Source organism: Trachinotus anak, unplaced genomic scaffold, assembly GCF_046630095.1.
Source record: "Trachinotus anak isolate AG129_WGS33_773 ecotype Australia unplaced genomic scaffold, CSIRO_AGI_Tana_v1 ptg000003l, whole genome shotgun sequence".
Taxonomy (NCBI): domain Eukaryota; kingdom Metazoa; phylum Chordata; class Actinopteri; order Carangiformes; family Carangidae; genus Trachinotus; species Trachinotus anak.
In genome coordinates this window covers 24,123,281-24,148,534 of record NW_027273854.1, presented here as the reverse complement: position 1 = coordinate 24,148,534, position 25,254 = coordinate 24,123,281, and the positions used below count along the sequence as shown (strand labels likewise).

The 25,254-nt window shown below is 41.5% G+C and overlaps 2 protein-coding genes across 3 annotated transcripts; one reads left to right on the top strand and one right to left on the bottom strand.

Moving 5' to 3' along the window:
- Nucleotides 1-1,598: 1,598 nt before the first annotated feature.
- On the bottom strand, nt 1,599-7,511 carry pex12 (peroxisomal biogenesis factor 12). Of its 2 annotated transcripts, none has more exons than XM_071474790.1 (4): nt 7,227-7,511; nt 5,845-5,972; nt 3,759-4,294; nt 1,599-2,758 (listed from the first exon to the last, which is right to left on the bottom strand). In XM_071474790.1, the coding sequence occupies exons 2-4, from the start codon at nt 5,965-5,967 to the stop codon at nt 2,320-2,322; spliced, it is 1,098 nt and encodes a 365-aa protein (XP_071330891.1). In that variant the 5' UTR covers nt 5,968-5,972; nt 7,227-7,511; the 3' UTR covers nt 1,599-2,319. The 2 variants fall into 2 exon arrangements, with proteins under 2 accessions (XP_071330891.1, XP_071330890.1); XM_071474789.1 differs by having other exon boundaries at nt 7,241-7,510.
- Nucleotides 7,512-8,204: 693 nt separating this feature from the next.
- LOC139618659 (phospholipase A2 inhibitor) lies at nt 8,205-15,066 on the top strand. Its single transcript, XM_071474791.1, has 6 exons — nt 8,205-8,885; nt 10,795-11,216; nt 11,852-11,997; nt 12,957-13,125; nt 13,209-13,371; nt 14,138-15,066. Exons 2-6 carry the CDS (start codon nt 10,911-10,913, stop codon nt 14,443-14,445), a joined length of 1,092 nt encoding a protein of 363 aa, XP_071330892.1. The 5' UTR covers nt 8,205-8,885; nt 10,795-10,910; the 3' UTR covers nt 14,446-15,066.
- The last annotated feature ends 10,188 nt before the right edge of the window (nt 15,067-25,254 follow it).

Below are 25,254 nucleotides of genomic sequence, written 5' to 3'. Positions count from 1 at the left end.
ACAGCTTTACTGTTGCTACCACCCACACTAAGGTGAAACGCACATTTTCACACACTCTCAGACTATTTTGCTACATGAGTTAATACTGTATATTTCTTGATATGTTTGATACTGTGGTGTAACTGTAGTGTCCTGCTGTGATTGGTTATGGGGGGGGGGCTGGGGGTGGGAGGGTTGTGTGGTTATTTTTGGACTCTTGAGTGGGACGGAGGAGGTCCAGTATCAGTGCGACCGTCACCTTCTCTGTTTTACCTCCTTCTGTTCTCGAGGGGAGACCTTTCTCTCGTCCAGCTCGTGACTGAACAATTTGAAAACGCAGATTTTTGTTGGGACTGATCACAAGCACATTCCTGATTATTCTCTGTCCGTGCTGTCGTTTTATCCAGATTCTTTCCTGTTGCGACAAGACAACATGTGTTTAATTCTTTCTGACTCACATGTATATAAAAGTGCATATATGTGTACACATGTGCAATACACGCTACTCGAGCAATCTATTACTGTGACTATTATTGATGATTATACTTGTCCCTTTTTCGAACTTTCAGTCCGTTTTTTTTTTTTTCTTCTTGTCCTGATTTCCTGTTGATGAATTGTGTTGCAAGAGCTTAAAAAGGGAAGATGACTCTTGTGATTCTTCACACTCAGTTTCATTTCAGGGTTTGTGGACATTTTATTGAAGCCCTTTTTTTATTAGTCTCACTGTAATGTTGTGACGTTGATCCTAATGATCTGTTTCTTTGTTGTTGTTTTTTTTAAGTGGGCCTGTTGTTAAACTTTGTCTGGAAACTCAATAAAGCAATTCACTGACTGTTTCATTTCCCAGTAACTGCTGAATATGAAGCTATAGCCAGCACACTGCTAACTTAGTTTAGCGTAGAGACTGCGAGCATGGAAACAGCTAGCCTGTCTCTGTCCAAAGGTTACAAGCTAAGCTAACTTATGGTCATCAGAGTGGTATCAACTTCTCACCTAACTCTCTAATTACCATTTATTGTGTTCTGTGTGCACTGAACTTCATTGGAAGTTGAAGTGAAAAGGGGTTCAGCAGCTAATTTTTGCCCTGGAGCCCCCAAATATGCTAGGTCTGACCCCCGAGCTGAAACGAATGATTTTGATCATGAGGGAAAACTGATGCCTTGTTAACAGACTGTTCGGCTGCTCATGTTTCTTACTTCTACTGGACATTAGGCATCACTATATTTCAACCCAAGTACTTGTATGATTTCTGAATGGTGTTTGAAACCCCCTCCCCATGACTCCTGTTAGCATAGCTTAGCACAAAGACTGGAAACAGAGGGAAACAGCTGGCCAGGATACGTCCAGAGGGAACAAAATCTGCCAACCAGCACCTCTAAAGCTCCTTTGGACGGAGTCAGGCTAAGTGTTTCCCCCAGTTCCCAGTCTTTGTGCTAACATAAGCTAGCTGTCTCCTGGCAAAAAAATGTAAGTATTCCTTGAAGATTTGAAGTCTCAAGACTACACTGCTGTCACATAAGAACATTTGATTTAAAAATACCAGAAAAGAAACAAGACAGCTGCACATTTTAGGACAAAAAAAAAAAAGAATCACTGGTTATAGTGCGAAGATGTGATGATTTTCTTTCCTTTTTGTGATATTAATTCAAACATATTTGGGTTTTTGATTTAGGCCTCCCACAAACACCAACCCTCCACTGATTAGCTGCTAAATGTTTTAGAATTAGCTTCCTACATTGATTATTTAACAATGTTGTCAATAAGGTGCTCCACTGCAAATATTCTCATTGCCAAGCAATTTGTGACAAATACATTATTGAACAATATTTACAGCTCAGACAAATAATATATTTACATATTGATTACAGACTGTGATTGGCCAGTGAGCTCAGTCCCAGCACACACACGCAAGCGCGCACACACACACTCACCAGGCACAGAGATGGGGACAGTGAAGAGACAGACAGGGATGGTAAAAACATCAGACTGTGACGTGTCTGATGTGTTTTAACAGTTTACAGTTGTGTCCCCCACAGAACCAACCAACCAACCTTTATCACTGAGAAACGATTTGTTTATGATTTTTTTAAATATTCAGTCTGAAATAGAAATTAAGCTTCATGTCTAAATCAGCTCTGAAAAATGTATCAAAACTGTAAGTACACTGGCAAGTCTATTTTATACAAAAGAAAAAAAAAACAAACAAAAAAAATACAGTATTTCCACCTGCAGCTCTTCAACATTCAGCACGAGGCTGCAGAAGGAAACCGTCACAGACTTTTAAAAGCGAGGCCACTGTTTCTGATGCAAAGAGGAGCTCATAGTCGGGATCACTGTGGTCTAGCTCTCTGGTGAGTATATCTTGATGAGGTGCTGCAGTTCAGTGGGGTACCCGGTGACCGGGCAGCGGCGGTTGGCTTTCACGTAGGTGTAGATGCAGCGGTAACAGAAGACGAAGCCGGAGGTGGACAGCACTGTGGTGTTGGTGCGCGGCCTCCGGCACAGAGGACAGTTCCTGCTGTCAGAGCCCCGCTCAGTTTCCTCTCTGTGCTTTGCAGAGATGCATGGAGGATCACCGCAGCTGCGCTCCTCCTGCAGGTGGAGGGGGGGCGGGGGAGCGGGCAGGGAGGTGAGGGTTTTCACAGTGCTCTGGTTTTCAGACGAGTACCACCACTCCAGGAACTGCAGGAAGAAGACGCCCAGGGAGAGGGAGGTGGAGAGGGGGACAGCCACGCCCCGTGCTGCTCGTGACATCAACCACCACGCTTTCTGCACCAGGCTGCAAACAGAGGAGCAATGCATTGTGGGTGGTGGATTTAAGATCTTTCTCTGACACTGAGTCTGTTTGTGTTCTCAACCTGAACTTTTCCATGTCAGAGTCTCCAAACTCTCAAAGTTAAAGTTAGATAACCTGTTAATGCACCAACCTCATGTTAAATCATCTTTAGTTTTCTTGATAGAGACCTGACATTAATGATCATGATTGATGCTCAACTCACACACAGGAAAAAACATGAGGCCCTGCACCCATACGTGGCTCTGTAAGAATTGTGTTGGTGTTTTGGCTCCTATCAACAACAGTGTGGCCTAACTGTGGCCTAATTTATTTCTTCATATCAATCTCTCAAGTCATCTGTAACTTTGCTTCATTGGTCTTCTGCAGACTGGGAGATCGCTGAGCCGGGAGGAATCAGGGGATGGAGCGTAGAAGAGAAACTCTCTGTGCGATTATTTTGTCTCGGCTGCAGGTTGTGCAGGAGGAACACAACACAATATTTCCTTGTTACATAGGTGTGTGTTTGTATACATTTTTATTTCCTTGCCTTTTTAAGACTTCTTCTTCTTATTATTATTATTATTATTATTATAATTATCATTATTACTGTGACTTGCTATTGTTTCAACACCTTTGGTACAGAATGTCCTGTATAGTGTCAACATACAGCATATACAGGTTGTGTATACTCTGATGTAATTGAATTGTAATTGAATTGCCTGACAGACTTTTTTTGTAACCTTTGTTTCACACATTTATTTAAAAGGTTTCGAAAATAAACCTAAAATATTCTCAAGTGCATGAAATAACAGTCTGCACTTAACTGTAAAAAAAGTCCAACCAGTGGTACAACTAATTTTTTTACTGTGCAACTGAGACCTTCTGAGTTCTGCCTGTGAGAGTCACAGCAGGTAAAAAACTGAGTCTGCTCCACCTGGAGAAGGACTCAGCGACTGGTTCCACTGATGCTCTGGATAACTGAACAGACTGAACTGAGACGTACCTCCGGTCAGCTGGGTATCCAGTGCTGCTGCTCTTCAGCTCCATGTCTCTGACATCTTGGGCATTAAGTCGTGCCAGTCTCACCCTGGCGAGCCACAGCAGGGGACTGTGGGTCCTGGCTACTCCAAAGATAAAGAGCAGCTGCTGGCAGAAGCTCAAGGCCTGCCAGCCTGACCTGACGTACGGGTACGCCGCCACGGCCGCCCGGTACACCCTCTGGCTCCTGGACTGCGCCAGCTGGATGGAGAAGTCCGCCTCGTCCCTCTGCTGCGCCAGCGTCGCCTCCAGCTTGGCCCGCAGGTAAGGCACCAGGCACAGAAGAAGAAGAGACGTCCAGCGTGACTTCCAGTGCAGCCCCAGGTGAACGGACGACCCCCGCCCTCGTGAAACCCTCTTCAGGCCGTAGAAGTTCTCGGAGAAGGAGGCGCTGCAGTGAGACAGGAAGTGGTTCTGGAGGAGGAGGTCCAGCAGCAGGTAGAGCTCATCGAAGCGCCGCCACAGAAGGCCGAAACGGGACGGGTTGGACTCGGCCAGAACCTGAGAGAGTGAGGGGTCGACAGAGTCAAGGCTGAAATCTATTTACAGCAAACAGAAAAGTAAAAACAAGATGCTCACAGACAAACTATACACAGGTTCTCCTGTATTTCTCATTTCAAAACAGGGACCATGACTGTTATTTAGCCACTGACTCACAGCACACGCACACGCACACACGCACACGCACACACACACACACAATTTTCAAAAATAACAGCAGATTAAATCATGATCGCTGGGTTATTGGGTCACTGGGTCGTTGAACCTGACAGAGGTAGACAACATCCAGCTGTTGATTTTGTGGTCTGAAATAACAACTGAGTCAAGCACATTTCATCAGATGTAGCTAACTAGCATAAGCTAATGCTACATCTCTCCCGCTGGCTGTAAACACAGTCTCTGAGTGACTTCTTAATGTGCAACCAGGATTGGATATAAAAGACAAAGACAGAAGAGGCTGAAGGTGCAACATCTTCACATGCTGATGATCCATGAAGGAGAAGAAGATGATCCACTTATACCAACACAAATTATAACAAAGCTGGATATCATGCTTTCTAAAAATGAAGACAGAGCAGAAATGCCACGTTGTTACCTGACTTATACTTCCTAAGACAACTGTGCTTTAGTGTCAACCACTGTTTAATTCAGTGTTATTTGGCAGATCACAACACACACTACTGTCTTCATTTTAGCTGAGCCGTCTTAACATGAGGTGAAAGACTGTGCTGATGATCCACGTTTCCTACATGCTTCCTGCAAAACTAAACTCTCCCTCAGTCTACCACAGGTGATCATCATCATCATCATCGTCATCATCGTCATCTATTTAAACAGAACAGATCTAACAATAATTGTTCAAGAAACTGCTATTAATTCATAAGCCAAAAGTAAAAATTACTGGGAAAACTATTCTTAACAATTAAAACAAAACTGGTTCTAACAGCAGGACATTTTTTCTTCCCTGAGTCGTAGTATGCAAAAAAATTTGCAAAGCACTTTGTTCTGTTTATTATCAACTTAGATACTCTCTCATCTGGACTGTGGAGGCAGGTAAGGACAGATGATTTGATGATGTGTTTGTTAACAGCTTTACTTTGAAAAGAGAAAAGGATTCGAGAATAACTGATGAGTTTGGAAAACAAAGTACTAACACAAGTTTATCTGCAGCTGCTGGAGGGTGGGTATGTGGAGTCTCCACAAACTAAATAATGAGCAGGACAGAGCTGCTAATTTACTCTAAATATTTGTATCATAACTCCCCGAGTGGATGTTCCACACTGTCACTCCACATAATGAGCATGATGCTGTGCTCCTGCTGCAGGTGCTGAGCTTGTTAGCTCTTCACATCAGAGCAGGTGAACACACACTTTAATCCTTAAAGTTGTGTGTTTTTGGTTTTGTAAAGGTCAAGAAGAGACACGGCCTCCAAACTTCTCAGACACCGAGTGTCTGGCTCGGCTCGATGTGCCTGGTTACAGTTGCTAAGCGACGGTTGGACACTTGCTGTTCTCAGGTGCGGTTAATGAACAGTCAGTGGCGACACTCACCTTGACAGCGTGTCTCAGAGCAGGTTTCACCGCCTCCATCAGAGACTCCTGAGCCAGGACCTCAAACACCGACGGCTGCTCGTTCACGGCAGTGGAGGTCAGATGAGCTCCGGCCTCAGCCATGGCTGCTGCAGCGTCAGAGGAGAAATAGTGAGAAATAGTGAGAGGTGTTTTCTGTCTTTCATGTGTAACATTATGTCCTGATCTAAAGCTCATAATGATGCTCAAATTGTGGTTCATGTCATAAAAATTTACATGAACTTGAATAATCTCTGTCTACCAGCTCTGTTCCAGTTGTGTAACAGCTACTAATTAAATGAATTTAAAATATCATTTAATGTGAAACAGACAGATTTTCATTTTAAAATCCAGATTGACAGAAGAGTCTTTGAAGATCATCTAAACTGCTTCAAATCAACTACAGATTTTATCGAATGACCTTTGATCAGTTCATCTTTCAGAAAAACAAATGCTCAGCACTGTGACAAACATGTAATGTTAATTATGATACATACACTTTAACTTTAATTAGAAATGACCCAGCTACTGTTTTTTTTCCAACAGTTCTGTGACAATACACAGAACCAGACTAAAGTTTTGATGCACTTTCACATAGAAAAGAAACTGCTGAGCAAGTATTCATTTTTATATGATTTTTAATACACTAACATTTATTTATGGTTTTACTCACCTCAATACATGTCCTCTGTTTTTGTCTTTTATTATTTTATCTTTATCACTGCATCTTTATTTTTGCTTTCTAGTCTTAGGAGTTTCACGCAATTTTCTGAGATTCACAATAGCATTTTTTCAGTTCCTGTTATTGTCTTAATCTTTATTGTTTTTATTACTTAGTGCTCTGTGTGTAAATGTGTATGTGTGTGTGTGTGTGTGTGTGTGTGTGTGTGTGTATATGTGTGAGAGAGAGAGAGAGTGATTCTATAAAGCACTTTGTGTAATATTATTTGTATGAAAAGTCCTATACAAATAAAGTCTGATTGATTGATTGATTGATTGATTGATTGATTGAAGAGAGTGGGTTTCAGTGACCTATGTTAAAGGGTTAAAGTTCACCTAAACGCTGAGCTGCTTTATATCAACAAAACATCGACTTCAACCGCTTCATTGGATGGTTATGGAAACGTGCTTTGAGGTTATGATTTATCACTGTAAAGATAAAACTGAGTGGAACTGAATCAATTGTTGATAAAGGCTGTGATTACAGTTCAACTAGACAGTAAGCTGAAAGCACTTCTCTAGTTTACAGATAAAACCAGGAACACAGTGAGCCGCTGCTTACACAGAGATTTTAACCTCAGTAAAGTAAATCCTTACTGGACACAGACTGGTCACTGTGTATTTCTGCAGCCATGTGGTCAAACTATGGACAACTTACCCTCCTCTGCTAGCTGTTAGCTGCTAGCTGTTAGCTGCTAGCTGTTAGCTGGAAAGTAGCAGGAGCACGTCGCTGACGTTTCTCCACGCTCCGTCAGCATCACACGGTCATTTTAAAAACACCTCATGTTACAGCAAAAACACGAAGACCCGATATTTTCCATCTCTCTTCTGTTGCTGACGACTGACAATGCACAATACATCATCCACAGGTGCACTGACTGCAGAACAACCACCACTTCCGCACTCAAAAACGTGATGACGCAGACGTACGTACTTCCTCCCGTTTCATCTGTAAAAACAGATAATGTAATGTCCGTATTGCAGGATCAGGATACAAACAACAGCAGGATGCAATATGGACCAGGGCTAAAACTAATGACTATTTTCATTATCAATTAATCAACTTAAATATTCATTATTATTTTTCTGGGAATTACTAGTTTAGTTTATCAAAATTTACAAATGTTAGAAAACAAATTCCAACACCAGTTGTCAAACCCAAGCTTGTTTTGTCTCACCAACAGTCTAAAACCCAGGTATTTCTAATTTACAACAAATTAAAACAGAGAAAATGCAAAAAAAAAAAAAAAAAAAAAACCAAAAAAAAAAAAAATCAAAAAACAAACAAACAAACAAACAAACAAACAACAAAAAAAGGAAGCAAAAATTAAAATGTAACTTTGAGTTTAAACAAATCACATTTGGATTGTCAGTTTATAATTTTCCACAAAAAAAATGTTAATGTTATGAGTGTTGTTTAACAAACAAAATGTTCAATAAATATTTATTTATTTTTTTATATATTCATTTTCAAGATTTAATTTAATAAAATATACAATCATTAATAAATAAAATAAAATAAAATAAAATAAAATAAAATAAAATAAAATAAAATAAAATAGAATAAAATAAAATAAAATAAAATAAAATAAAACCATTCATAGTCGCTCCATGTAGTTTGAAACACTGATATAAGATCACTGTCATATTTCTTGGCCAGAGGGGCCCATGTTAAAATGACAACTGCGTGAAGGTTAGGAGAGCTTCGTCTTCATCATCATGGTTACTATAATATTAAGTTATAGTCAATCAGTGAGAGAACGGAGTGAATCCAGACGTAGCATGATCAGTCGGCATGTACAGGCTGTAAATCCAGTCTTATGGGACAGCACTGATGCTAACATCAGTCAGCTGTGGTTCTGTTCCTCTGCCCATCTGTCTCTCCCAGTCTTTCTGTCTGTCTCAGAAAACTACACACACAAACACACACATACACACTCCTCAAAAGCGGTTAAGAGTCTTTATATAATATTTAAGTCAGTGAAACAGACAGATGGAGGGACTCCAAGGCTCCCTGGTGGTATTAACAGGAAATGAGAGGGGGGGCAGAAACCAAAACACAGTGAAAACATCAGGCGGACTGCCAGAGTTTAGTGGATGAGCGAAAACATTTGGTGATTGGAGAGGATTAGAGGATTACTGACATAGCTGACTGCACTAAGAGTCTCCATCAGCATCAGCATCATCACTGTCTTTGTTTCTCTCCCTCTCCGTCCATCATCTGTGTTTGCCGAGCTGTCAGAGGACATGAAGGACTTGATGATCCAGAATGGAGACGTCTGGATTCCTCATCAGCAGGAGAGGTGAGTGAAGAGGGAATCAGACCAAACGATTGTTGTGTCATCTGGATTTGGATTTTCTCTTTATTTGAGTGTGATTTGTCAGTGTCACTGTGTTTGTCACATTTTATCTTAGAATATATACAGTTGATAGTTTTCACACACGTTTTGTTTCCCTCCAGTTATATGAGAGTGAAAAGCATATTGTAAACAAAATTTGTGTATTTTGACACTATATTATAAAAAGTATCAGTTAGAACTGATAATGAACAAGATTTATGAGGAAAAAACAAACTGTTCACTCCAGAGATAAAAGCTGAAAACTATTATTGCTTTTATACTGTGTCATACTTTGCAACAGCAGTGTCATCTGAGATGTTCACTGAATTTAATCCTTTCTGCTGCTCTGCTCTTAATGTCTGTGATTATGCAATTACATTTGGATGGGGAAAGGAGGATGGAGCAAATGGAAACCCTGTGTAAAAAACAAGTGTCACAATTATATGAGATTTAAAATAAGTCAGTTATATAACGATGAAAATTGGGTGACTGTTTTCAATGCTGCCATTTGATTGCAGAAAGTCCTTAAACACTAGCTTACATGTTGTGTACGTGCATAGCATGTTTTCCACCAGAGTAAAGGATTATGGGTTTACAGGCCAAACTGGTTTGTCATAAGTCAAATGGAACTGTCCTTCCCAAGGTCAAAGGGAGGGACCAGAACATCTTTTGACATTCAGAAACACGTGAAACCACAATGGAGACTGGTGGTCTCACAGGAACTTTAAAGTTGCACGAGTCAATATTTTTACATTAAAGGTGCTAATGTGGTGTTTTCTTGTAAACAAATAAAGTTATGTTTACAGTCAGTGTTGCTCACCAAAATGCATTGTGCTTATCTTTTCAGTCTAACACATACGTTAAATATATTTTGTTCCTAATGAAACACTTTCCAAAAACAAAATGGTGACCCACTTGTACCAAACCTTGGTCCATAGGGCTAAAAATGGTCAAAAACTCAACAAGTTACCTTTAACCATTAATTAATAATTACTATGTGTAATGGGAAAGTGATGAATTACCACTGACTGTTTATCTACCCTCAGCTGTATGGAGCTTTTTAGCCTCTTTAAGCTCATTGTTTTGGTTTTCCAGCTCCAAATCTCCACACTCATCAGTCACGTTTCCAGGTATCTGCTTTCAACAAAACTGCTCTGATAAACTAAACTGTATGCTTCAAAGTTAGCCACTATCTAGTGAATATAGTGGGGCATTTATTGACTCAAGAGCCAGATATTTCCCTCAAGGCCAAAACTAGGCTAAAAGGAGAATTTGTCAGGGGCCAGAGACACAGGTAAATGAAGGCTAATGATCCGCTGTGTCTGCTGGACTGGTACAAAGGGAACTGTTGCTTTGATTGTTCACTTGTGTCTTCTTTAGTTGCCCCCAAGGCCCTGTTCAGACGTGGCATTAACATGCATCTCCACATGTATGTCAATGCTAATACTGAAATAAATCAATGTATGGGAAACACTGTCAGAAGTGTAAGAATATTTTGAATTCATTATAAAACTGTGGCGGGACTAATTAGACTGTGGCAGAGGAGGTTAGTTGAGTAGGCAGTCCTTCGATGTGGTTCAGGACACATTTGCGTTCACACTGCTAAAAGAATGTGGCTGCATGTGGCTCAGACCACCTCCGAATGTGGTCTGGGTCTCAAATGCATCCTCAAAGCATCTTGGGTGTGTTCACACCTGAAATTGTGATCATCTGAGATCCATACTAATGTCAGGTCTGAACAGGGCCCAATCAGAGACCAAAGAGATAAAAATATTAATCACTGCAGTTTTAAACATTTATTGGACCCACAAAACCTTTATGTTTGACCTTATTGATAAATGCAAACTACAAACTCTTTCTTTTTCATTTCCAGTTTCGTTCACACTGACCTCGAGGCTTGGTGAAGACAACAGCAGAATTAAACTACGACACTTCATTCAGTTTACCTCACATTAACGACTCCACTGAACGAGCTGCCCTCGGAGAAATATGTGTCTTCTCTTCCTGGTTCTTCTCTTCCTTCTTTTTGTCTTTTATTCGCCCCCATTGCTATTCCCATCAGTCGAGTGCTCACAGTTGTGTCCGCACCAGTGTGTTTGTTATGAGCATGCTGACCTGGTGGACTGTCGGAGCCGTGGGTTCCAGCATGTTCCCAGGGGCCTCCCACATGGCATGTGGCTGCTGGAGCTGGGGGGAAACAATCTGACTGAGATTGGTACCCGAGCGTTCAGTGGACTGTGGTCCCTGCGGGTGCTGGTGATGACAAACAGCCAGATACAAGAAATACAACCACAGGTAAAAACAAAGGGATGGCAGGACTATAAAGGATTTTTTTTAAAAATACCTTAAAAAGTTTGACAATGTTAATTTCTGTTGACAATTCAACAGAAATAGGAAAAGAGGTAGTAGGTAAGCTATGAAAGCAGTTGAAGTGTCATTTTAAGAATAAGACATGAAAGATCTGGAAATTACAATTGAAGCGAAAGCACTGAAAACAATTCAGGTGTTGACGGCGAGTCACTGAAAATATTGAAAACAGACAATTAAAAGCAGCTTAAGAGTAAGAGCTGAAAGAATTGAAATGTCAGCTGATATGTAAACACTGAAAGCAGTTGAAATGACATATTAACAATAAGACATAAAAACACTGGAAATGTCAGTTGAGGTGAAAGAGCTATACACTGAAAACAGTTTGTCAGTTGATTTGCAAACAGTGGCAGTAGTCCATCTCAGCAGAGGTGTAAGAGAAGAAAGAAGAAGTCGTAGTAAATCCAGAAAGTTGATAGTTTAAAAGTTTGTCAGAAAGGTGTTAAACTGAAGGAAGAGACACAAAAGGGAACGGATTGAGGAGATGAGGGAGGATGGAGGAAGAAAAATTGGAAAGTTAAACAAATAAAGATTTTATAAAGTGCTTCTTTTTCTATCCACAGGCATTTTTCTCTCTTTCCTTCCTGGAGAAGCTGGATCTCAGTTGGAACCAGTTAAGATCTCTCCCTGCCGACTTCTCAGCCAGTCTGTCGGCTCTCAGAGAGCTTCGCCTGGAGCACAACAGCTTACAGTATATATCTGGATACAGGTACCTGTCTGTCCATCCTCAAAGACCGTCGCTCTTCCACCATCAGGCTTTAGATTCCTATCAGCCTCCTCCTCCTCATTGTTAATGTTGATAAAGAATGCTGCATTGACCATACACATTACCTTCATTTGAGAACAAGACTGTGAGAAACCAGAACTTCTTCACTTAAACTCGACTTGTCTGGATAGCAAACATCTGTTTAAAACATACCTTCAAGTATTATGAAACTAGTCTTCTGTCACAGACGTCATTGTTAAATGTAAGCTTTCAAACATCAATTTAAAGCAGCTATAATTAATACTTTTATAATCACTAAAAGAGTATTTGTAAAACTTTGGGTCCCACTTTATTTGACGGTACACTATTTAGATGTAACAAGCCATACTTTGTATTCATTAATTAGACCAAATTAGATATTATATGTTCTTAATTAGGCAGGTAAACAAACATAGGCTACACCTAAATGATGCTGTAATGTGAAATTGCATATAATTCCATATTAGAGCCAAAATAAACAATACTTATTACTATTACGCCAAATTAAACTCGAATTAGAAATCAAATACAATGCCATATCAAGTCCAAAACATGCTACAGTTAGACACTATTTTATAAACTATCCTGCAGCTTCATTAGACAACACAGGCTGTAATTAGGGTATGCAATGAAATATTATATTTGGCATATATATTATATATGGCCACAAACACAACTCCAAATCATGCTAATGTTGCACTGTATCTGTTGGATGTGTGTCAAGGCATCTGGCTCCTAATAAGGTGATCATATCGACTCAGTAACCTGTCACTATTACAGTATCCTGTCATCTAAGGACCGATGGGCAACACAAACAACAGAACAGTTTAGTTACATGCAGATGAAACTATAACAACAACATCCAGCACTGCCTGCCTGCCTCTCTGTCTCATCCCATAACTGTCTCCCTGTCCTCCTGTCAGCTTGGAGTATCTGGACAACATGGAGAAGCTGGACCTCAGTTATAACCAGCTGGCGTTGGTTGGCCCCGGTGTGTTCAGGGGCCTCTCCAGGCTCAGACAGCTCTACCTGCATAACAACAGACTGACTGTGGTGCAGCAGGGGAGCCTGGATATGCTGCCTGGACTAGAGGTACACAACTAACTGCTGAAATGATTATGTGTGTATACTAAGTTGTCTGTATGCCTGTCTAAGTACCTGTCTGTCTGCCTCAGGTGCTGCAGCTGAGTCACAACAACATCTCAAAGATAGACAGCGATGCTCTGGCTCCTCTCTACAGTTTGGCAGTTCTCGCTCTGGAGGGAAACAACCTGCATCATCTCAAGTTTAAAACCTTCATCAGTCTGCATACGACAGCCACACACATCCAGCTGTCAGGTGTCCACAGTCACTACTACTACGACCTGTGCTCATCTTGTTTTAAACCTTTGTTTTTTATCAAGTGAGCAGGCACCGCTCTTCCTCACAATATGAATGTATTTACTTTGTTAGAGAGCTGGTAGCTTGAAATGATAAGAGACTCACCAAAATCAGTAGGGTTCGTCATCTGGGAACCACAAATGTATAAAATCATGGTAATCAGTCTGGACCAGGGGGGTAATTAACCTTACAACATTAGTTTTTGTGGAAAAGTGATTTACTGGCAAGCAGCCCATTAATCTCAATGTGTGACCTTTCACCATTTTGATACAAAAAGTCACTTCATAATTTTATCCTTATAGGCATTTGTGTTAAATGATGTCATAATTAGCATATTGATTTCTGAGTTATGGCCAAAAACCTTAACCTTTGACCAACAAATTCTAATCAGTTCATCCTTGAATCCAAATGAATGTTTGTACCAGATTTGAAGAAATTCTCTCAAGATGTTGAGATATTGTGTTCGTGAGAATGAGACAGACGGACGGACAACCTGAAAACATAAAACTGTGTGTCACAGACAACATGTTCGAACAGTTCATACTGAATAAATAAATATGATAAGAGCTGATTTAAGATGGATGTTGTTACAGAATTACAGTGAGCATGTTGTAGTCGTAGTCAAACACCACCACCTTTACTTTGTTGACTGTTCTAATTTCTTTTTCACCCACCACTCTTTTTTCATACATCTCTACCTTTACTCTTCCTGTTGCCCCATCAGGAAACCCATGGAGCTGCGACTGCGAGCTGCATCGTGTCTTCAGCAAGATCTTGCACGTCCGCCACCTCCACGTCGACGACTACAGGAATGTGACGTGCCGGGACCCACCGCAGCTGAACGGGGCTTCGCTGGCCTGGGTGGACAGCCAGCTCTGCATCGCAGAGACTGCCACCGTACTCGTCATCACCATCACTGTGCTGGTCACCGTGGTGGCAGCACTGGTGATGGCTGAGAGGAACAGGAAGAGGAACCATGGAAAGAACTGGGACACTGAGTCACAGAATCAAACTCAGAGCCCACCGTCTTGAGTGCCTGTTTGAGAATCAGAGAGGAAGAGGAGGAAGCCGAACTGTGTGGACACCCTGTGAGACTGAAGACTGGCTCCCTGGCTTCTGTAGGGACAAGAAGGTTCAAGATGGCTGCCACAAATGGACGATTACTTGAATGGACAAATTCCCTTTTTCCCTTTGACATTCAAACAGGCATAGAGACTTGGTAGGACAGTTTGAAGTAGTTTGAGTTTTTGGTCATGTTTTCACTTCATACTATATTTTCCAGACCTTGAAAGCTCCATTATGTAGATTTTTTAAAAAAAATGTTTTTCTTTGTGGAAATATGGAACAATTCAAGTCAGTTAAATTAGTGCAGTCTGTGTTGTTTTCAGTCTTATGTCACCAATAGGAGTCAGAGGTTTTCAAATCCTACACACAGGAAATGTGATACATGTGCATACAGCATCATTACTATTTATACACTAGTTTAGACTCATTCTGTGCTTTCAAACAGGACAGAAAGCAACTAGAGACAACAAAGACAATCCATCAGTGTGAATGAAAAGGACCGATCAGAATGCAAACGCAAAAATGGAACAAACATTAAAGCTAAATAAAGGTTTCAGTTGCTGCAATAAAAAAGGGGTATTTCACAGATTCAGTGTCCATAAGGTTGAGAGTGCTTATGAGAGACTGACATCCAACACCGAAGCAACAGAGGATGACAAATCCAGACTTAATCCGTAGGATGGGGCAAACTCCAAGAATACTGGATCCTACATTTCCCATAAAGCAACTCAATTCATTCTAGACCCTCCCTGCCTGGTAAACACCCTCGTATTTCAAACTCCACTCACACAGTTTATAAGTGAAGTCTCAAACCTAATCTGACATCAGCACCAGTAAACTCATGAATAAACTGACCTCTTAATAAAATTTGTGGCCTGTCCATTTAATATTTTCATTGGTGGAATCATATTTTGATGATAAGATCTCAGTCTACAAATAATACCAATTTAATGATTCAGTGCAAACTATACTTAAAAACAAAATTAATGTCTTAATTTTCTGTTTTACATGAGTGTGATGGAGGACAGTGGACACAGGTCATTGCTTTGATATCAAGATTTATATCAATATCATTCAACAGTATCATCACTCAACCCCATTATAAACTGCTCCACTAAGCTTCATAGATCAACAGAAACTTTATATTTTCAATACAATAATACATATCAATATTCAATAATAATTCAATTTTTTTTGCTGAGTGTGTAACATCCTGTTAATCCTTGTCTGTTGTGTTTGTTTTATTTTGAAGTACTTGCATCCCTTCCCTCGTGTGTCTCCCACTCCCTTGATTGTCCACATCTCCACCCTGCCAGATTATCTCTTTCTTTCTTTCTTTCTTTCTTTCTTTCTTTCTTTCTTTCTGGTGTTAGTCTCCATGGTTTTTGACTCAGCTTTGTCCTTTGGTTTTTGGATTTTTGCCAACTCCCTGCCTGGATTTGGTTTGATTTGGACTGATTACATGTGTATCACAGAGTCTTTCTCTGTGTCTGAGTCTCTGAGCTGTCCAGAAACATTACAGTACAATCTGAGCATGACAGACTCAGCAGAGATTTGTGCTGTCTGTTCCTCTCTCCAAAGAAGAGAAAGAGACTTCATGACCAGGAGCAGCTGTTGACTGCTCTGATCAGCAAGGTCCAGGAGCTTCACATCATGACCACCAAGCCACCATGACCTACCAGCTCCATGACCAACCAGCTCCATGAACATACCACCTCCATGACCAACCACCTCCATGACCATACCACCCAGACACGACAGGTGTTCACCAATCTCAGCCCTTTGCTTCTCTCAGCGTCTGACTCACCCGTTCAACCACCCCCTGCTGCTGAACGTCAGCTACCTCCTCATCCTGAAGGAAGGAAGCAGTTGGGTGGTCAACCATACCAGTCAATTCTGCACCCTGGCAGCTGACAGTGAATAAAAACTCTCTGTCTGGCGTATTCCTGCAAAGGCTTTCTGATGACATCAAGGACCAGTTAATGCCTCATGACTCACTGGCTGGCTTTGATTCCCTAGTCACCCTGGCTATTAAGATTGACATGAAAGAGTCTGTGAGGAAACCACCCATCAACTGGAGGCAATAATCCCCACCAGAACAGCCCGATCTGCCTTACAGTACTATGGTGATCACAGACCGGGGGGAAGGGAGGAGACCATGCAGCTGGGACACACAAGGAGGGGAAATGCCTTTACTGCTGGATCCCTAAAGTTGGCCCTCGTTGTTGCAGCAGATGAGAGCTTCATTGATCGGGGCCTGGCCAAGCAACTCCAGCTGAGGTCGGAGCCTCTCTTGTTCCACCTGGCCAATGCTTTGGATGGCTGCTTGCACTGCCGTGTGATCCTTCATGCTCCACCGCTAGGGCTTCACATTAGTGGTGGGCGGATCGATCCAAATATCGATAGTATCGATACCAAGTCGGTATCGGTATCGGATCGATACTAGCCTGGTGAGATCGATTCTTTACTTTAAGTTCCGCTCTTGTTTGCAATGCTGTGGTTTTGGCAAAGAGGAAACAGCCAGGTCGCCGGACTCACCGCTCCTGTGTCAGCGCAGAGGAGGCACACTTTGCTCCCCCTCCCCCTCTTGTGTTTAGATGTTGCGCCGTCACTTAGACGCGCAAAGCAAACAAACAAACAAACAAACAAACAAACAAACAAACAAGCAATTTTCCGGCTCAGGTTCATCAGCACACGCACAGAGAAAATACAACAGAAGGATGGCAGAGAGGAAGAGGAGCTGTGTGGCTGTATTTTCAAGGCGAAAACGAGACAACAGCAGAATGTAGGATTTGTAAAAAGCTAGTGAGGTATAGTGGAAACACTACCAATTTATATAAACATATAAAAAACCATCCAAAGGAAAACATGGAGCTACAAAAACGGAGAGAGGAGGAGAGAAATCCCCCACCCCCTGGCCCCGCTGCAAGACCCCCAGTCCAGAGGCAGAGGTCATTGGCAGAGGCCTTTCAGCATGGCAGAAAATATCCAGGTAGGTTATAGTGTTGAAAGTAACAAAGTGAAACTGTTATTTATTACTTTAGCCAACTCAAAAAGTTTAAATTATGCTAAGACCTTGATGTAATACATTTATCCCATTGGAATGTGTTAAGAAAATGAAATTGAAATGTGAGAATTTTAATTTAATTTTTGTATTATAGTTTCTCAACAGTACTTGTTTGATTTTTCTGAAAAAAATTTGATTATAAAACATTTAATTATAAACTTTGTCCTAATTCTGTCCTGGGTTTTAATTATTTAATAATAAAAAAGGAAACATCACAAAAAACACTTAAGGTCATGAAAATTAATTGAGATTTAGCAATTCAATGACGCATCCACCTTATTTACTGAAAAGTATCGGTATTGGTATCGGCGATACTGGCCCGTATTTACTTGGTATCGGATCGATACCAAAATATGCAGTATCGCACACCACTACTTCACATGTCGTTTAAGCATTTCAACAGATACAGATAATAGATTCACTTCATTTGCCGCTTGCTCTGTTTCCCCTTTCTTAAGAAAAATTGACTGGTCTTCAGAGCTTGCTCTAGGGTGGTGCTTGTTTCTCCTGTCTGCCTCCCACAAAGTCTCTTTCAAATCTTTTAATCCTCCTCAGATTCCCTTGACCTCTCCAGAGTTCCCTCCATTCACCTGGACCTCCGTTTACTCTGCCACATCCCTGCCTCTTCATTGATTGTCCCACCTCTTTCCTGGGGCTTCAGCTCCGAAAGGCTGCTTCTACTCACTGCCAGCCCTGGAGATGGAGGCTATGAACCAGGACATCTAGAGCTCCTTGGCCACTGGCATCATCCATCCTTCCTCATCTCCTAACGGAGCTGGGGGTTTTTTGTGGATAAAAAATACAAGACTCTCTGCCTAAGCATTGACCACTGAGGCCACAGGCCCGATGTCACGATTAACAACAGGTACTTTCTCCTACTCATCACCACTACTTATAAACTATTGTAGGGAGCCAACATCTTCACTAGACTTGACTCAGGAACACCAACCCCCTAGTCTGCCTTAAGGAGGCAAATGAGTGGTCATTATGAGCAGCTGGTTATACTTTTTGGCTGTGTTTCAGGCCTTGGCTAATGCTGCAGGACATGCTTAATTGTTTTGTTTATGTATACTTGGAGGATATTTTCATTTTTGAGAAAGAAGAAGATGAGAAAGAACAAGAGCTCCTGTCAGCATCCTTCCAGGCTGCGCCATCCTCCTCTCATACCACAGCAGCCATGGTCCCATATCTTCCTGAACTTTGTCATTGGATTGCCCCCTTCCATAGCATCTGATAGCTCACTTTGTCTTCGTGCCTAAACTCATCTCTACCAGTGAGACAGCAGAGGTCATGCTTTATAATGTTTTTTGTTTACATGGCTTTCTCCGGGATGTGGTTTCTGACTGCCACTGTGTGTCCTCCTTCAGTTGTTGTTCTGGTTGGCTTTAGTGCTACAGTTTGTCCCTAGTATAAACAAGGTTCAGCATTTCATGAAAAACCCCTGCTTAAGGGATCAACTAAACTTTGAGACTTTTTTCTCTTCTCACCTTTTTTTTGTTGTTGAAATCGTGGCCCTTCAACTAACAGATGATATGTTAATGTTAGCTAGCTACGTTCAATCACATACCTACATGGAACCATTCTAAAAGTGCAAACAAGTTGTGTCTACTCACATCTGTTCTCTATAAGATTACTTTTTCTCACTTTTTGTTGCCAAATTGACTTATTTTTGAGGACCTAACCGCCCAAAACCCTTTGTAAATCTAGTATTCTAAATCAGAACTGTTCACCCCCAAAAATAAATCTTTAAAAGTGTAATGCAAAATGCAAAAGTAAAAACAACCTTTTATTTCCAGGCTTCTTGAGGGCACCCCCCATGGCTGAGCTCTGGACAGTTGCTATTATCAACTCTACAACACCTCTGTCTGTGACTGTCAGATGTCCGAATACATTTAAACATTTATTTTGACAGTCTCAGTCAGTCAGACAGCAGCAGTAGAGACAGAGGTCTTGATCAGGGCCATATGGCTCTTGACACCACAGTGGATTAGTGCTGGACTGATGGGGGGAAGAGAAAGAGAAACACAGTCCTATTGAGGTCCCTGTAAAGGCCAGATGTCAAGATGATTACTGCTGGTTTGGAATACATTCATTCGATTTGTGTGTGTTGGAGAGTATTAAACAGGCAGTGACAGAGGCCAGACAGACCTAACAGCAGACAGTCATTCTCTTTTCACTGCCACACATAAATTATTTTTCATATTAACTGAGATTCTTTTTTAATTTAATCAGAAAAAAATAACAAAAATCTGCGAATAACAGGTTCTTTGAAGAACTTCTTTACTTTTGTTACCCAACCCAGCCTCGTCAAACAACTGCAGATCCTCCACACCCATACTGTATGTTGCATCTGTGTTTATTGAGACATTGAGGTTTTACAAGCAGCACTACAATTAGAAAGGATTTACTGACCATCCAGCAGCGAGCTCAACATTAATCTTGGTGACTGTACTCAGCTCTCCGGAAGACCTGACCTCATCTGCACACAACCTCCAACTCTGAACATGAGTTGGCTAAAGTTTGTATGCTGGCTAAAAACACACAACCTGTGCATGAAACAACTTGGAAATCTCAGGAGTTAACTTCCTCCCTGCATTTCCAGCCCCTGCATCAAGCTAACACAAGACATGTTGGGAAAGCCACCAGGAACAGCAGAAGTGAAAAAAAATGTTTTTCCCATTTATAATCATTGGAAAAGGAGCAGCTGTGAAACGGTGAATGGAGTTTAGTGTCACAAGCGAGTGGACTTGCAATCATATAAGATGGGTTTCATTATTTTTTCACAAGGCTGTGACTAAATTCAAATTACCAGCATTTCTTACTCCCAGGTAGTGGTTGGTAACCTTTGACTTTGTTTCACTAGTTCGCCTCAGTTTCTCCTTTTTTTCCATTTGTCTTCAACCAAAAACAGACCCATCCATGAGGAGACTGCTTCAAAGCCTTGGCCTCTGACTGACTCCAGACTCAGTGCTTAACTAAAGGCATATCCTGCTCACTCTCCTGACTGTGAGTCACTCAAATCAATGAGCACTTCAAGGAAAATTGATATTTATGGGAAAGGAAGCCACTGGCATCTGAACTTCGCTTGGAGATAAGTTTGGTGAAGCAAGAACAGGAAAATTCACTCAAACCTGTTGGACAACCACCACAACCAGAGCATTCAGGAGCTGGAGAACATGTTTACAGACAATTAGCAGTCACCTGTCCGAGCTGAACGGAAGATCAAGTTTAAATTATATCTGCTTGATTGGTGGGCCTCAACTGATGTTACAATGTTTCTATGAGACATTATACAGCTGAATGAGTTGCTGTTAGAAGCCCCAGCCCACCTCTCCCTGCGCTCAAAACCCTAGGAAGACAATCAGGATCATCAGTATTTACCACAAGTGGCCCCATAACCCAATGACTTTTCATCTCTGAGTGGCGACTAGTTCCTTTTCTTTTATTTGCTTTTCATTCTGTTTGGATCTACAGTTGTTCATATTGAAGCTCACCATGCTGCTTGTTATGTATCGACTCTTCAAAAGCTCAATAAACAGTTATGAAAAGTATCACAAGCCCCCCAAAATGATTCATTGTATTCATATATTCATATTTATATAAACTGTATCCATTAGGTTGAATGTCATTTGGAAAAAAAAACCCATGACTCAATAATTTTATCCCATTCATGTGTGTGGGAAGCCAACAAGAAGTCGCCTGACTTAGCAAGTGGAAGTATATCCAGTTGTAGCTGCAGCATGAACATGTAAGATAAACATGAAGGAAACTGAAGAACTTTGAACTTCCAGATATGGTTTGGTTAGGGTTATAGGGTCATGGCAATGGGTGTGGTTTGAGGGGAATGTGGTTTGCAGAAGGAATGATTTGAAGGAGGTGTAAGGCTGTAGCTGGACCCCTCTCCTCAGCCACATCTGGCTTGACTTCAGATGGACTCCAGTGGGAATGCTCTCCAGCCCAAAAACAAAGAAGCATGAGCAATCCCACAGAGGCTTCCTTGGCATATGTGCCACATGAGCAAATTTCATAGGAATGAATGAGGTGGCATCTCTGAATGTGGTTTTACTCATTAAAACATCTATGGTCTCAGACCAATCCACCATCTAACTCCTAGTAAAACAGCAGAAAAGCCAAGATTCAAATGTTAAAAATTTGAATTGTAATTTACACCACTTGTTACTGTAAAAAATAATAACGTTGCCATAACACATTAGTAGTTTTAGTAGTCAGGGACGAATCACACATCACTGAAAGCTATAGGGGGGGATTGATCACATCATGATTCAATGAAGACAAATTCGACCTCCCTGCCCTTCTTAGATAATAGGTTTTAAAGCTGAACAGAACAGACTGGAACAACAAGGATTAGAGGGAGATTTGCATCACAGTCACTGACTGACAGAAAGGATGTTTCAGACACTAACTCAGTGGTGGTGGGTGGTGGGGGGGGGGGGAGTTCATACTTTTATGTGGATGTACAGTGAAAATGTCCTCTTTGGTGTGTGGGACCTTTTCAACCTTGAATCCTTCTCTCTTGCTGCCCTGTTGGGAGGAGCTACAATGGGAGAAAGCAAAGTAAGTGATGATGCATGTTACCTAAATGTAAAGCACCTAATTCAGTTTAATCTTTACTTCTTTAATGTGATGAATTTTCAGGTGAAAGACGATGTTGTGATGAGAAAGTGAGGGATTATGAAATGGGACATCAGGGAGATGAAGGAAGACACCTTGATTAGATAGAAGGACAGAAGCATTCCAATTCAATTCAATTCAATTTTATTTGTATAGCACCAAATCATAATATACATTATCTCGAGGCACTTTACAGGGTAAGGTCGAGGCCTTACTTTGTTATAGAGAAAAACCCAACAGTTCCCACAAAGAGCAAGTGCTTGGCGACAGGAGGGAAGAAAAACTCCCTTTTAACAGGAAGAAACCTCCAACAGAACCGGGCTCAGGGTGGGCAGCCGTCTGCCTCAACCTGTTGGGTTTTCATGATTGCTTTCGGAGGTTGATGTCTGTAATGCTGGCACAGTGAGAAGATCAGTCCAGCTCCAGTGTCCACCCCAAGCATTACACACTGATACTGGATCCCACAAAATGTTGGAAACTTTCCTCTGAGACTCTGCTCCATGTGACCCGACTGCATCACATCATTTCTGCAGATTTGCCAGCTGCACATTCATGCTGCCAGTCTCCTGTTTACCGCATCCTAAAGGTGTTCTACTGGATTCAGGTCTGGAGACTGAGGAGGCCACTGTCACTGTTCATGAAACCAGTTTGGGACGAATTCTTCTTTGAGGCATGGAGCAGCATCATGCTGGAAGTCACCATTAGCAGATGGTAATTTGTGGCCATGGAAGGCTGCACAGGGTCAGCAACAAAACTCAAGCTGTGGCATCCAAATTATGATTGAACCTTATAAGATATCTAGCTCTCTACTTGCTAAATGCTCCAATTATGTTCAGCTGCTAGTTGCTAAATTCGTCTCTTTGTTGTTTGGTGCTGAGCAGGTGGTATACAATAGGATTTATAAAAGCTTTTTTTCTTTTTTCTCATAATAGCTGTCAAAAAAAAAAAAAAAAAGTTAACAAGGCTAAAAAGCTCTCTAGAGCTGCATATAGTTTATCATTTGATAAATGTTAACATATGAAATTTTATTCAATAATGATATAAACATTAATTGATACATCTTTAATATTTTTGTAATGTTTCTTAAAGTTTCTTTTTTAAATTTAATATTTCAGTTACTGTATAGGTTTTACATGTGTGTTATTCAGATCTCAAGTAAAAATACATGATTTTTTCCCACCTTTTCTAAAAATGCACAATTCTTACTATGGAGGCTCACCAGGAAGTAAACCTAATTATTGTGGATCTTTCATTAGTGTAACAGCACTGACTGTCCAGCAGATGGAGACACCACACTGATAATGTCCATTTAGCCTGAGTTGTGGTGTGGGATGTCATCTATGTGCTGCCTGTGTGCTCTGAGGGTAAATACAGGGATGTGATTCCACTAAGAAACCTTTTTCAGATTAACTGTCCATGTAAAGTCTCTGGGTTGAAGGTAAATAAGAGCTCTTGCATTCCTAAGCAAAACAAACACATCTTTTGCACCTTAAGCTCAACTGTATGGAGGTTTATAATAAGACATTTATCATTTTCCACTTACAGCCACATCTTAAATGACCACAGGATCACAAGAGCAGGGTTCATGAACAAATATTTTTAAGTATTTAAAACACACACACACACACACACACACACACACACACACACACACACACACACACACACACACACACACACACACACACACTTCAGAAAAGGTAGCAACTTCTTATAAACACTTCAGCTGAGTGGTTGGGTTATTGGACATCAGTGATGCTCTTACAGTATAAAACCCATTTCAGACATAATCACACATCTTATGGAAGCAAAGATTTTAACTTACTTTCTCATATTTGTGACTTAGTCAAATGTATCTCTGCTATTGTTACAATTTTAGTAGGCTATGGTTTCTGTTTGGACCCCTGAGCGGATTCAGACATGTTATGATAAAAGATTTATGATAAAAGGTCTTTATTGGCATAAGCTGACACAAAGAGGAAGAGTCTTTTAGGGGGAATGCAGGGGGGCAAGGGTTCCTAAGAACCAGACTGAGAATGGAGTTCACACTTTCAGCTGTCACAAACTGTTTTCTTGGAGTGTCTGTAGCACTAACCAGACATGCTGTTGGTGCTCTTGTAGGGTCCTGGAGAAAATCCAAACATTGTCTAAGTAGACAATGCAGTTGAGCATGTCTCTGAGGACGTTGTTAACTACAGCCTGAAACACTGTGGGGGTTCAAGTCCAAGTGGGAAGTGTTGAAAGCTGTTTAACATTCGTCACCCTCTTGGATGATGGGATGGGAGACATTTCTCAGGTCCAGGTTGGAAAAAATGGTTGCCTGATGAAGGGGGCCAAAGGCTGAATTGATGAGGGGGCGAGGGTATTTATTTTTAATGGTGATGTTGGTCAAACCTGTGTAGTCAATACAGGGGTGAAGTGAGCCATCTTTTTTCCCTGGATGGAGACATAGGAAAGGTGAGCTAGTGAGGGGGGCAAGGTGGACTGGAGACAGTTTGCATGGCAATGAATGCACCAGTCTGTCACAGAACTGGAGGTCCAGGCAAGTCGGGGGTTGTGGAGGCAGAGCCATGGCTGTCCTAGAACCAGCCGAGTGAGAGGTGAGGGGGATTAGGTACAGCTGGACTACTTGTCAATGGTTTCCCAGGGTGAGGAAGGTGATTGGGCCAGTCTGGTGGGTTACATGGGAAAGGAGCCTTCTACCCAGAGCACTGACAGTTTTAGTTGAGGTGAGTGCTTGAACGGGGAGATCGCTCTGTGCAGCTAGCTATTGATGCCATCAATAAAGTTGTCATCTGTGAGTGCTCTGAGAGGGATGGAAGTTTGTCCCCACATGAGCACCGCTTCCAGTGGGGAGTGGTGGGGCTGGATTAGATTTGGTTCACCAGGACTCCTCCTCCATGTGGTGAGCCTAGCTTTTGGCAGTTGGGGGCATGAGGAGCAGATGTGTCCAGGTTGACCACAGTAAATGCAGAGGCCCTCTTTAAATCTCTGCTGCCTTTTTGCAGGGGTGAGCCGCGTGCGTCCTATCTGCACGGCTTCTGCCTTGGGATTGGGTTGCAAATCCTTTGGAGGAG